Source organism: Anopheles bellator, chromosome 2 (assembly GCF_943735745.2).
Source record: "Anopheles bellator chromosome 2, idAnoBellAS_SP24_06.2, whole genome shotgun sequence".
Taxonomy (NCBI): Eukaryota; Metazoa; Arthropoda; class Insecta; order Diptera; family Culicidae; genus Anopheles; species Anopheles bellator.
The window spans coordinates 76,362,407-76,375,627 of record NC_071286.1 but is presented as its reverse complement, the minus strand read 5'-3'; the positions used below and the strand labels follow the sequence as shown (position 1 = coordinate 76,375,627).

General features: G+C 46.8%; 1 protein-coding gene across 1 annotated transcript; it reads right to left on the bottom strand.

The window, feature by feature from the left end:
• Window positions 1–210: 210 nt before the first annotated feature.
• On the bottom strand, window positions 211–11,828 carry LOC131211247 (protein son of sevenless). The gene is made up of 20 exons (XM_058204649.1): window positions 11,718–11,828; window positions 10,636–10,755; window positions 10,105–10,245; window positions 9,785–9,949; window positions 6,322–6,522; window positions 6,114–6,243; window positions 5,922–6,028; window positions 5,585–5,811; window positions 4,452–5,520; window positions 4,200–4,370; window positions 4,026–4,121; window positions 3,487–3,954; window positions 3,289–3,405; window positions 2,402–3,203; window positions 1,909–2,338; window positions 1,257–1,845; window positions 991–1,176; window positions 493–920; window positions 334–416; window positions 211–252 (listed from the first exon to the last, which is right to left on the bottom strand). The coding sequence occupies exons 1-20, from the start codon at window positions 11,826–11,828 to the stop codon at window positions 218–220; spliced, it is 5,676 nt and encodes a 1,891-aa protein (XP_058060632.1). The 3' UTR covers window positions 211–217.
• Window positions 11,829–13,221: the final 1,393 nt, after the last annotated feature.

Below are 13,221 nucleotides of genomic sequence, written 5' to 3'. Positions count from 1 at the left end.
GAAAACACGGAGCGTAACAACCCCTTCTAGGTAAACCCAGGAAACGGGTTACAGTGAATTGATATCCGATGCCACATCAATGAAAGCTAAGTATATAACGCATCAATGGTGCCCGCTTCGACTCGTACTAATTCCGTGCGCATTTCGTCCTTGCACCGGCGGGTGCAACGTGCTAACGCAGAAAGTAGCGCCCAAAACCGGAGCCACCGCCGTTGGGTCAGTTGGTGCTGGGGTACGGGAACATCGTGCGGTCTGAAAGCGTCGCAGAAAAAAGGTCAGTATTCGACAACGCACGTTCGAAACCGCAGTAGCTGGGTTGCGTGAGTTTCTAACCTGAACTTAGACTGGATTGCTTCGGCTTTGGCGGTAGTTTCGGTGTAGTTTCACCGGGTGAAAACCGTGGCGAAATGTTGGTGCTGAAAACCCAAAGGAAACCCCAGGCAGTCATAACCCGTTCTGTAGATACTGCTCCATACGCGCGGCAGTGCTTACCTGGCCCTTCGACAGAGAACGTTGCCTTGTGCATGTTGTTGACCGGCGTTGGGGGAGTTTTGGACCGATTTATTTTTGACTGCCGATGGGCTGCTTCCAACGGCACCCGCCGGCTGCACACTTCCAGCACTAGCTCCGATTGCACCGCTGGAGGATACCGCCAGAGGGGGCGGTGGTGGCGGCCCCACACTGGGACCACCGGTTCCGCTGCTGGCAATCGTCGCCAAACCGGACAGTGACGAAGAGCCGGCTATACTGGGAATGTTCTCTTTGGCCGCCCGATCCATGGCCGAGTTGCGCCGCATCATGATCGTGCTGGTGTGCGGCAGCATTAGCAATCGCTGTTCGTTGCTTTGCTGATTGTGTTGATTCAAGTTGTCCCGGGTCAGCGTCGACGAGGAAGAGGACGAGGACGGTGATTCATCCTTCTGCGTGGGCGGATGCAGAAAACAATGAATGTAGTTCCAATCTGGCTGGAACCTAGATGCTCCCGCTTACCGCATATAATGAGGAATGATTCCAACTCGCAGGGTCCATCGTGCCGGTCGGCGCACACTGTCCGGCAACTTGACCGATACTGTGAAACAGCGTTGTCATACTGTGACTACTGACCCCGAAATGGTAGTGCGACTGTGTGTGCGTTCTTGGTGGTAACGGTGGTGGGCTCACGTCCCTCGGTGGTAGCTACATACGCATGGTCAGAAGATACATTACGATACAAGATAGAAACGCAGGCAGAAGGCGACGGAGCGCGAGAAACTCACCGTCGGTGCATCCGGCGCCTGCCGTATTTGAGACGATTGGGCTGCATCATTGGAAGATTCTTTTCGTTTAACCCTAGGAGGTAGTGGAGGCGGCAGGGGCGGTAAGACGTTGTGTGTATTTGGTACGTTGACGTGCGGTGAGATCGGTATGGGGCCGAAATCGTTACCGGCGGCCGGCAATGGTCCACCATCGGTAGGTGTCGTGGAGCAGAGCTGACAGGGTAAGCTGCTGGTGGCGGAAGGCGAAGCAGCACCGACGGCGCCACCATTGTTGTACTGAGGCGGACACCCCTGTCCATGCGTGTCACCAGCTGCACTGGACACCTCGGGATGTTGATGTTGATGGTGCGCTATGTGGTGATGCTGGTGATAGTGGTTGTGATGACCAGGGGGTGTCGTTACGGACTGCTGCTGGAATGGCAGATGGACTTTCGGGCTGGAGGGAAAGACGGGTGAATGCTCGCAGGACGCAGGACGACCGCCAGTGGTCGATTGTAGGGCACCACCGGCACCGGCACCACCACCAGTAGCTGCACTGCCACCGATGGCCGACGACGTGGCGGCACCAGGGAAATCACAGTTTTGAATTCTGTAAGCGAAAGATAAGCCATTTAGTAGAACAATAAAAAGAAACGCTATGGTGGACACTCACTTGATAGAATTGGATGTACTGAATTGGAATTGGATAGAATTGGATGTATGTCTAAAGTTACAACTAGTAACTCTCTCAACGCTGCTGGCCAAGCTAGTGGTCACCGTGCTAATGTTCGCCATAATCGTACTAGTACTGTTGCTGCTAGCAGTGCTGCTGTTGCTACTAGCACTGTTAGGATTATTGCCAACTACAGCGGAACCGGATCCACCACCGGCGACACCCGGTAGTGGCGGTGGTTGCGGTTTGTCGGTTCGCGGACTAATGGTCGGTGGAATGTCCGATGAGAGACTAACAGCTCCAGCGGCTACTACCTGCGATGTCTGGTGGCTAACGCCAAGTACCCCGCCCAGGGCATCGTTGTGAGACATCGATACAATACTGGCCGCCGAGGAGGACGTTACCGAACTGGCTGTTCCGTAGCCGGATGCTAGAATAAGCCAAAGGTTACGCTCAAGAATGCTACTCTGGTGGTGCTAGTGCCGAAATTTACCTTCACTGCTGGAACCACTGTAGAGACTGCCACCAATCGAGTAGGAAGAAGCGCCAACGGCCGTTCCCGCACTAGAGGCAGCCGATGAGAACGAGGACGATGACAGGGCCGTCATCGAGGCGGAAGGATAGCGGGGGCTCGGTAGCAGCTTGCCAGCATTGTTGTAGCTGCCACTGCTCTCCGACAAACTGCCACCCGCGGCGAGATGGTTTGTGTTGGTCAGTATGATGCTGTCCGAGCGACGCGGAATCTCCGGTGCCATCTGACTGTCACCACCCGCCGTCGACAGGTTCGCTATCGACTGCGAGAAGGCGTGATGATGGTGATGATGATGATGGTGCTGGTGGTGGTGTTGCTGCTGCTGGTGATGGGAGTTGTGATGTGTGTATTGCGAGGAAGAACCGGCAGTAGCCTGATAGCCATGGTGGAACCCGTGATGATGCTGCCCTTGCGGATTCTGCTGGAACTGTGTGTGGAGAAACGACTGTTGGGAGTGTTGCAATGGCTGTTGGTTTTGCAAATGCTGCTGCTGCTGCTGCTGGTAATACAATGACGAAAGCGAGGACGTGCCGGAAGACGACGAGTGGATGTTAACCGGCGCGAAGATGGAGTAGTCATGCACGGAAGACGACGATGAAGCTGGAGGCGACTGTTCGCCCGTATCACTGTAGGTCACCAGCGACGTCTTGCTGTACAGCAAGGTACCCGGCAGCGTCATCGACGAGTTGGCGGAGCTATTATTGCGTCGCGATGATGGTTTGATACCGGGTGATTTCAGCGGAATGTCCGGCCATTTACGAGGCTGAGAGAGACATTAGAAAGTTTGTGGAAGAACAGAAATTAACGATCTACCGACCGAGCCTATCACATCGAGCCACTACACTTACGAATTTCAACGGCTGACGACAGTTCTTGGGCTCAATACGCTTGCTCTCTTCATAGAGATAGTTCTGAATCTCCGTCACACTCATTCCTTTAAAAGGATCTAAATTTTCTAGGAAATGCTGCAGAAAGAAGGCGGAAATTCACGGTTGAGTATCCTTCGCGCAGCTTCATACCGCACTGTCCAGTGAACGACAACTCACCCTTATGCTATTGTCTACTTTTAAACAGTAAGGTTGATTCTGATATTGCTGTATTTCGCCGGTAATCTCCGCCACGCGCCTTCTCTTGGAGAAGTTAATCAGCTCCGTGTTCGGCAGGAAGTCCGGGTTGCCTTCCTCGATGTGTAGAATGTTGGTGAGGTACATTCCGAAAAATGGCACACAGGGTGGATTGATTGAGCGCAGCTTTTCCTGGTACTTCTTGAAGTGCGAATTGTTCAGCTCGCGACACTCGGCCAGCACCTGCTGGTGACGCTTGGGCAGATCCTCGAGCGTCAGCTTCAACCGGTGAACGGCCGCACCCTGGAACGCGGACACGATCGACAGCACGCCGTTGAAGTTGTTCAAATCCTGCAGCACCATCATCACCTCGATGGCGCGGCTCGCCATCGCCACACGCTCCTCAAAATTTTCCGCTTCGATGATCGATTTCTCGATCCAGCGAGTGAACTGTCGATCAACAGAGAGGTAAAAACGATCAATAACAACGCCCGGTGTCGCTACTCTCTCCATCCACTTACGTTCGTAGTGTGATGCATTATTTTTAATAAATTAGGACTAGTAGTTTCCTTGTCTTTTCCCGTCCACACGGAACCGACCAATTCGGATGGTTTGACCTGGGCGAAAAGGGAGAGTTGTCATTTGAGTGCTACAAAAAGGTCTAAAACTAAGGCTTGTACGATTTTCGGACTCACATTTTTGTACATCTCAAACTCCAACAGGGTCAGTTGGCGGGCCAGTTCTAGCGGATGCAACATCAGCAAATTGAACTCCACCTCGTTGTTCAGAGGTAAATGATACTCGATCGCCGGAGGGCTGTGGCCAAAAGCGAACGTTATTTGCCGGTGATTGTCCTCACTTTCTTTCTGTAAACGCGCGTAGTCACAAACGAAACAAACATTGGCATTCAGCATATCAAAGCGTTAACAACGACGGTAGCGCTTTACCTTGCGTTGGACGATTTTCGTCACCGAATCAACCCACTTTCGCATCGATTTTCCCCGTACCGTTTCAAGGAACCGATCGAGACACTCGAGCAACTCGGCATCACGCTCAAAGTCGTAAAAGTGATGATCTACCCAGTGACGCAGCACGTTCAGCACACGAAACTGAACCGGCTGCACGTACTCCTTCTTGTACCGCTTCCAGTCCTCCCGTTGCGAGTTTTTGTGGTGTGAAAATTTGTCCGTCTCACTACCGAGCCCCAAAATGCCGCATCCAGCCCCGCCACCTAAGCCACTGTCTTTCTCGTTGGCCGCATCGTACACCACTCCCGGGTCCGGAATATCGAACCGTTCAACCAGTAGCTGTAGTAGATCTTGCGGGGAACAGAACGACCGGTAGGTCGTGAGGAAAGTACGCACGAACATCGGGTCCGCGTAGATGTGGTACGTCAACCGTTCAATCAACTTGCACAGCGTGGCCCCCTTGATGAGGGGCACGCCCGTCCCTTCACGCTCCTCCAGCACGATGTTAGATGGGCTATCGGGAACGGCGAAGGCATAAATCGACGGACTCGGCAGCCGCAGCGGGTGCTTTTTCTCGATATCGAGCAGAATGCTGTCCAGGATGCGCTCCAGCATCGATTTCGTGTTAAGCATAATCAGATCCGCCATCCAGTCGTTCTTGTGCTGGGCATTCTTCGTGATCAGTACAACGCTCTGCTGCTCGCGAGGTGATATTTCGAATGCGTGCTTCAGCTCATCCGTATCCGGACGGTCGATAATTTCGACCTTACGCATAAAGAACCGCTCCTTCTGCCGGTAGTCGTAGTTATTGCCGGGCACGATCTGACGCCGAGCTTTGCACAACACCAGTAATCCATCGAACAGGAACACTTTGCGTTCTGTCTGGCGCTTACCCGAGCTCAGCTTCGCTAGCGTATCCTCTCGGATGAACTCGTTGCAACACTGACCCACGTCCCTGTCCCAGTGTTCGACCGTGTTCTGTAGATCACGCGTTTTCTCGATTGCAGACTGGCGCCGGGCCCGACTGTTGACTCTTGTAAAGTATTCTCTACAAAAATGAAGACCAAATCAACGTTACGACTGATTAACACACCGAGATCTAAGCGACTCACTTCGGCAGCAACGAAGATATGCCCTGCAGTTCACACTGCAGGGGTTTCAGCAGTCCTTGCACTTGCTCGAAGCTTTCCTTGTCTTCCTGTGAGGGACTCAGCTGTAGTAAAACCTTAATATAGTCCAAGTAGAGCTGGGCATGCCCAATCGGGCCTAACAGTAGTTTTGGTAGGTAAAATTTGACCGCCTCCTTGAAACCGTGACCGGCCGACATCAGTGAGCTGGCCTAAAAAGGATACAAAAAAATGTTAAATCCGGGCATTCGAATCACCACCTTGATTCCCTTGAATTTCCTTGACAGCAGAAGGAAAAATGGTGATCGGAACGAGCGACTACTACCTCCGGTCGTGCTAGTAAACTGCTCAACGCTTCCTTGGCCGTCACTGAGGTAATGTCCTTGGCGTACTTAGCATACACATCGAACTCTGCCGCTTCCGCCAATTCTGTGAAGGTGAAAAGAAATTGAAAGAAAGCAAAGACATTTGTTAGGAACTCTCGCAATGCCAAATAAATTTGTTCATAGATTACCTTCAAAACAACTACCAATACAGGGCGGTGTCTGCTCCTGGGACATTTCTATCACATCTTCTAGCGATCCCAGCAACGTCACCGATACTTCGTAAATGTCTATTATATTGGAAAATATTAAATCCAACTCCTGCGGGAACGGTAGAAGTTTGTTAGCAGGTTAATTCTGGTGGATTATGACAAAGGAATAAAAATCATTCATCCTTACTTTCGGGTCCTTAACTATCTTAACTAGCTCCTCCCGGAATACTCGGATGATCATGTGCAGATCACGTTGATACTGTTTCTCGTCGTGGATCAGCTCTTTCACGACTTCCTCGTAGCTGAGACTGGCACGTGGGGTTGGTGGCAGCGGACTTGGTGCCATCGAGTGGGAACTTTGACCCTGATAGAACATATCCATCAGTACCTGGGAAAGTCAAACACGGTTACGATTATTGTTACTGAACGCGCTTCTCTATTTTCGCAGCCGCTACAACACATCGAGTGGATGTTTTTGTACGTTTGAAGATTGGGAAGCATTGAATGATAATGGTATTGCATGAGTGGCAAATTCAAACAAAACGTTGGCATCAAAGGCGACAGAGTGATTCACAACAATACAACAACATCACAAAAGTCAAAGTGTAACATGCCTCAGTTTTAAAACAAAATTTGTTACTCGATTTCGACAAGATTTCGTTAAACCAACTCTATATTTGAGGAAAATCAATCGAAAAAGCCAAAACAACAACAAACAAAATACGTTCATTCAATGTACTAGTTCTCAAATAGGTTCCTTCGAGATTAAAATCGGGGTTTTCAGACAGGGATGGCACCTAGCTGAGAACGGCGAGTCGAGTGTAATATAAATTCATTTAATTAAAAATTGTAACTGACAAACACGTATGTAAAAAACATAACATTCAACATTCAACGATAATGTTGTAATCTACCGTCAAAAGAAATCAATCAATGGAGAAATATGCAAAAATTCAATTGCAAATAAAATCAATAAACAAATATAACAAATCAATACAAAACTATTTTGATAGTGCATAAATACAGTAAACCCAGATTAATTTGACCGTGCTTAGCAAACAAAACAAGAAAGTATCAACGAAGGGATTAAAAACAAATCGAAATTGAACAACTTATGCCACCATAAACACATTCGAGCGTCTGTCGTGAACCGCCCAAGATCGGTTGAGCGTAGACAAGTAAATAACGATAAGGATGCTGACCGGAAACATAGAACACAAACTTTTACAGCATAATCGAAAAAATATGCCAACACAGTTTGCTACACAGTACATTTTTCAGAAGCGAATAGGATCGTGTGATCACCAACTGAGGGATCACTGTGCGATAAACGAAAACATGTACACCTTAGTTAAAACACTCTACGATCATTGCTGCCGAGTCGCGTACGCCGTTTGCTGTATTCGCAATGTGGATAAATGTATTTCGACATGTATTAAACGAAATAAACAAATTTCCGCAAACACGCAACTTAGTTTGAAGAAAAACTATATTAAAAACACATTTAAGTAGTACGAAGAGAAATGAAACGAAAAAAACCAACGATAGATCGACTCTACTACAACAAAACGGGAGATATTTGAGTTCCAAGACACGATTGACACTACTTCAATGTACCGAGGGGCCAAATCAAGCGAAAGAGTATGAGTGATGGTTGCGTGAACGGAGGAATGTTTGGTGAGGTCCGAAGAAAACTATCAAAAAGTAAGCAGTGTGCATGACTTTGTAAAACGAGAAGCACCGAGGCTTTCTTTCTGATATGGTTCCTGAAGACCTCTCCGGGGGTACGGTCACTCGAATGAAGTAACCGAGATTGTTAACTTGAACCGTGTAGAAACTTATGATTTTAATCGATATCGCTTTTGGCAATGTTGTACGGAGACAGGGTTAGGAAAGAGGGATTGAAATTTCATGATAAGTTAGTAAAAATTAGTCAATCTACGTACCACCTTTTTTATTGCAGATTTGTTTGTTATGTTTTGGTATTGGGTTTGGGTTTTTGATATTCGGTTTTTGTGTGTGTAGATTTGATTGTATTTTTGGCAAAGGTTTTGTTTGTTGGGACAGCATGAAAAAAACATAAAATAAGAATTTGCGACATATAGTAATTGAGAGAGTGATTGAATAGTAGATTTGCGCTGCACGATAGAGATTCAGAAGGGGTTAAGTTCTAGATAGAGAGTCAGCTAAGCTGATCAAATTATAATTAAGTAATAAGACATTTTTACGTAATATTTCCAGTTGTGTTCATACGTACTCTACAACCAATAAAACTGCGAAACAAGGAATAACGAACAGAACGTTGTTAAAGCAAAACTTATATTAAACACAATTGCATTAATTATACTAACCGAACGCTTCACTGAAACTATGAAGACTAGCATTAAGATGCTATTGATTTTATTCAACGAAAAACCTGTCCATAACGTAAAGAGGAGGAGAAACCACCGTAGCCATGCATTTCAGTGAAAATGAAAACACTTTCAAATGAAATAAAACACAAAAAGCAATATTAATGTGTAAAGGAGTTTAGTAAGCATTTACATAAATGTGTAGAAAAACCTGGATTCGGTTGTGAATTGCATGACAAAATGATGATACAGTTTCGGACAAAAACAAGCCCTCGTTCAAGCTTTGAGATCGTTTTAAGCTTTTAGCAAGGGAAAACCAAGTAAGCTCATAACCTTTCACACGAGGTTATCCGCCGTGCACTAGAGTGTTCACTATTCTAGTAACAATCGATTCTAGATGTACTATATGTCGATCGTGCACAAACACAATAGGCAGCAGCAGCGGATCGGTCTTTCGGGAATCGGTGATTATATTAGCTTATGCAAAACTAGTCTCTTTTACGCCCAGTTTAAAAGGCAGTCGAAAACGATTTGTACAAATGGCGGTTGAACGTACGTTTGTGAAACAAAGTTTGCCGATGTGTGTCCGTGTACGGTCCAGAATCATAAACATTTGATGAAAATTTGATTGCGATTCGTCATGTTCAGTTTCATATGCAATTTACTGTCATTTTCAATTATTCTTAGAATCAAAATTATAAAACTAATCAATGCGTTCGATCGTGAAAATAATTAACGGTGTAAAAACTGGAAATGGGAACATTTCCACCATTTTGTTCTTAAATTATTCTACCCAAACGCAAAATTTAATTCTTACAGAGAAAAATTTAAAAAAATACGAAAGAGTACCGAAACTAAGAAAATAATAGAATTTTTCAATGAAACAATGCATCAGAAAGCCGAATTTAACGTTATTGAGTGAAGTGTACGCACAGCAGGACAGCTGTAGTTAACAAACAAAAGTATTTGAAATCGTTAAACCCATCGTACGCCCGAGTTTGATTCCAGAACCGATTTCATAAATAACAGATAAACACGAAGCACCTACAAATTTATTAAAAATAAATAACGTAACATCACTTGCCACGATTGGCTTGCGATTAAGTCGAAATGAATAGTTTCAGAACAAAACAAAACAATCGTTAAAAAGTTTCCCAAAGGGAATGGAAGGAAACAGAATAGTAGCAAGACCGAGTGAACGGAACCGTAAAGATAGTAAAGTAAAAGCTACAGCACAACACGAAGCAGAACCGTATGAAGGAAAACCGTGAGATTGAAGCAGAAAAAAGAAGGGCAAACCTTGTCCGCACACATGGCAACCTCAACGTCCTCGCGGGTGATCTCTATATGGCGTATGTTCTTCACATAGTACCCGACCAGCTTCAGGATGTCGGCGGATATGTACTCCAGGACGGCCACCAGAAACAGTGACACAGAGCTATCGATTTTGTACTGCAGCACCTCCTGTGCGTGCCACGAAGATTTTGTTTCGGCGAATTCAATCGTTGGTTTCGGTTGGTCGTACGAAATGAAAGTAAGACAGAACGGATCGCGTTAGTGGGTGAATCATTCTCCGATATTCCATGGTAAAGCGTGTTTCAATCTTAATAAGCTCGCACCTTTTGTAGCAACGTATGCACACGATCAACTGGTAGCACCGGTTTCTTCTTTTTTGACTTGTCTATAGTTTCCCGAGCCTCAAACAAGGCCCACCGGTCGATCGGGTTCGGAAAGGTACGACTGATGCGTTCTTCTACGTCCTGTGGGAAAACACAATCATATTACAGTATCTTGGCTATTATTATGATTCGAGAGGAGTCGCATGAAAGTGGTAACGAAGCAAGTAAACAAGAGATTTTGGGCGCTCCTTTTCTTAGTCGAGTTGTTCAGTGGGAGTTGTCGATAAATATAGTGGCAGAGTATAGCTTTCCTTTCTGAGATGCAACTCACGCCGATGCACTGTTGCATTATGAAGCCCCATGCAGCAGCATCATTGTATTTGTTACGTTTCTATTTTCCTTCATACGCAAGAGGAACTAACAAAGACGCTTTCGTTACCATTTTGCGTTAACTTTGGCACTACGATATGCTTGGGGTGTTGGCTTCGTCCAAACGAAAGCAAAAGCAAGGCAGAACCAGTGAGTACTTACCATTACCGTGTGCGGCGGTGGCTTTGCACACAGCGTCGCTAACAACCGCAGACAGAGGCTCTCGACGTACAGCAACGCATCCTCCCGAGCCTGCAGAGAAGGATGCACCTGCTCCAGCACCTACGAAACAGACAAAGGATAATGTGATTAAAATATCTATGCTAGATTGTTGTGATAAGCGGAAATGCAAAAGAGCGCCACTTTTAATGCGTTCCATGATTAACTCAGCTGCCAAGCACTCTTACACCGACGACTGTTTTTGGGCAGTTTTCAAAAGCTATCCCGGTTTTCCAAGATTTTCGCTTTTTTACTAATATAAGTTAGGAAAAATAAAACAGAAACGCAGTGCAGCAGCGCCGTTATCTTGCGCATGTGATTACCAATTAGTGTACGTCTGCCGCGAGTCAAAGAAGAGACAGTGAGAAGAAAAAAATCCCCGCCATACGTTACCGATCGATCGACGTGGACACGACGGAACGCGTGCGGTGACGCTATCCACTGTGGAAGTAAACAAACATGCCACCTCGCGCGTACGCGGAACAATAAACGCTCGCGATAAGCGGTTGCGCTTTACGCGGGTAAGTAATGGGTGGTGATTCCCAATCATACCGAGCGAATGTAGAGAATGCAATTCCTTGGCGGGTTGGAGCTACCGTCAAACCGTTATTTTTGCACCACACCCTAACGGACCGACTTGTGCAATCGGTCAATGAGTCATCAGACATTTATTTGTGGTTTCGTCAGAGGATTCCACAGAAAAACCCACGGAGCCGGCATGTATTCACATTTGGAATGTTTTTGCGGTTATTTTTATCGTGCATTGTGATGATAAATCGCCAGCTTCGCAGAATTCACGATGAAAGCGATAACAGACGATGAGACAGCCAGAAATCGCAACCCAGTCGTCGTTTAGGGGGATGATGTAAAATGCAACTTTTGCAACAACGCAGATTAACGATGGAATCAGGACAGCAAAATAGCCTTCGAGATACTGTTCAGAAACACTACCAGAGCCAGAAATTAGATTCCAGGTGCATCAGGGACTGGGGTCGTTTTTTTTAATCCCACGGTTCAGCACTTACCTTTCGCAGTGACGTGGTGAAAAGGCCCTTCCATTTGGCTGCATTCTCCGCATTTTCGAAATCATAGTCTGCTGCGTCGGTGATCGATACGTGTGAACTGCCAGAGAACATACTTTAGCCTTCGGCACCGGTCGTCCAGTGCGTCCGTCCAAACGTCTGATGCATATAACTTCTGTTGTTGGTTGAGTTTTGTTTGTTGTTTCCTAGCTCTAAAGACCCTCGAAAAACATAGGGGCTTTTCGTTCGTTGTCGGGAAGAACCGTTTCTACGCAGCAGCTTGCTTCGCTCGAGCCTGAAACCATGCACTATTCTCCGCAGGCGCGCCTACTTCGGCAACATGATGGTCCAAGCAAAAATGCAACACACGAAACTCCGGGCACAATTGCGAAGGGACACCGTTGTTGTACTGTTATTGTAATTGGTGGTGCACTATTAAAAGGGGTTTTTTGCACGCAACACACCAACAGTGAAGGACCAACACACAGTAGCTTTCCTTGGTGGGATTCTTCTGTTTTAGACCTATCTAACCGAAGCTATCGGTTAAGCTGCTCAACAGGAATGCCACTTTAAGGAAAAATCACCACCATAGCCGCGGCAGCGACATTCGCGTGCTAGGAGAATGCTTCCATTCGTTCAGCGCTTAGCCACATCACGATCGCACACGCTGCAACGTAACGATTGCCACTAAATAGCTCACAACACTCACCACCCGCAACTAGCAAACACTCTTTGCGAGGGGCATTTTTAGTTGGTTTTTACGAAACAATCCAGATCACTACCGCGAATGCACGGGTCTAAACGCGGATTGCACTTTTTACTGCCTTGGCGCCCTTGGTTCGCACACGGAATTAGGGTTTTTGTCGTTGCGTCGAGTTGTTTGTTTTGTGCGGGCGTTGAAAATAAAAATCAAAACACCACCATCGACAGCACGGCCCAACGAACGGTCATAATGATCACCGGCAACGAAACAGCAACAACACGGCACCAGCAGCAACAACGGCTTCTTCGTCAGTCACCGGTGTACAATGCAGCTGGTGGCGATGATTGGGATCACGGTGCACCATTGCACCGCTCCACACGGCTTGTGCTGGTGTTGGTAATGCTATTAGCTCTGTCGCCTTCGTCGTCTGTTGCTTGACACCACCGCAGCAGCTAAGCGCCATTAAAGGCCACTGTTGTTGTTATTGATTGGGCAATGATAAACATTTTCTCTGCCGTTTGTTCTCCTGGACCCTGATAGATCCCGATACCGAACACCCGAACCAAATCCGAGGCAAGATAGCGGGAAGGTATGAAAAGAACAGAAAAATACAAAATTATCATAAGCTACAACACAGACTTGACGAAAACTTATTGCTCCACCGACTCGTGACAAAGCTACAATTCTCACTGACACACAAACTCCATCAATTAGCAAACTGCGTAGATGACCGTGATCGGACGAAATAACGCACGAAAACGAACAGCAACCCCACCATCACTGATCACTGCCTGTTTCAAACAT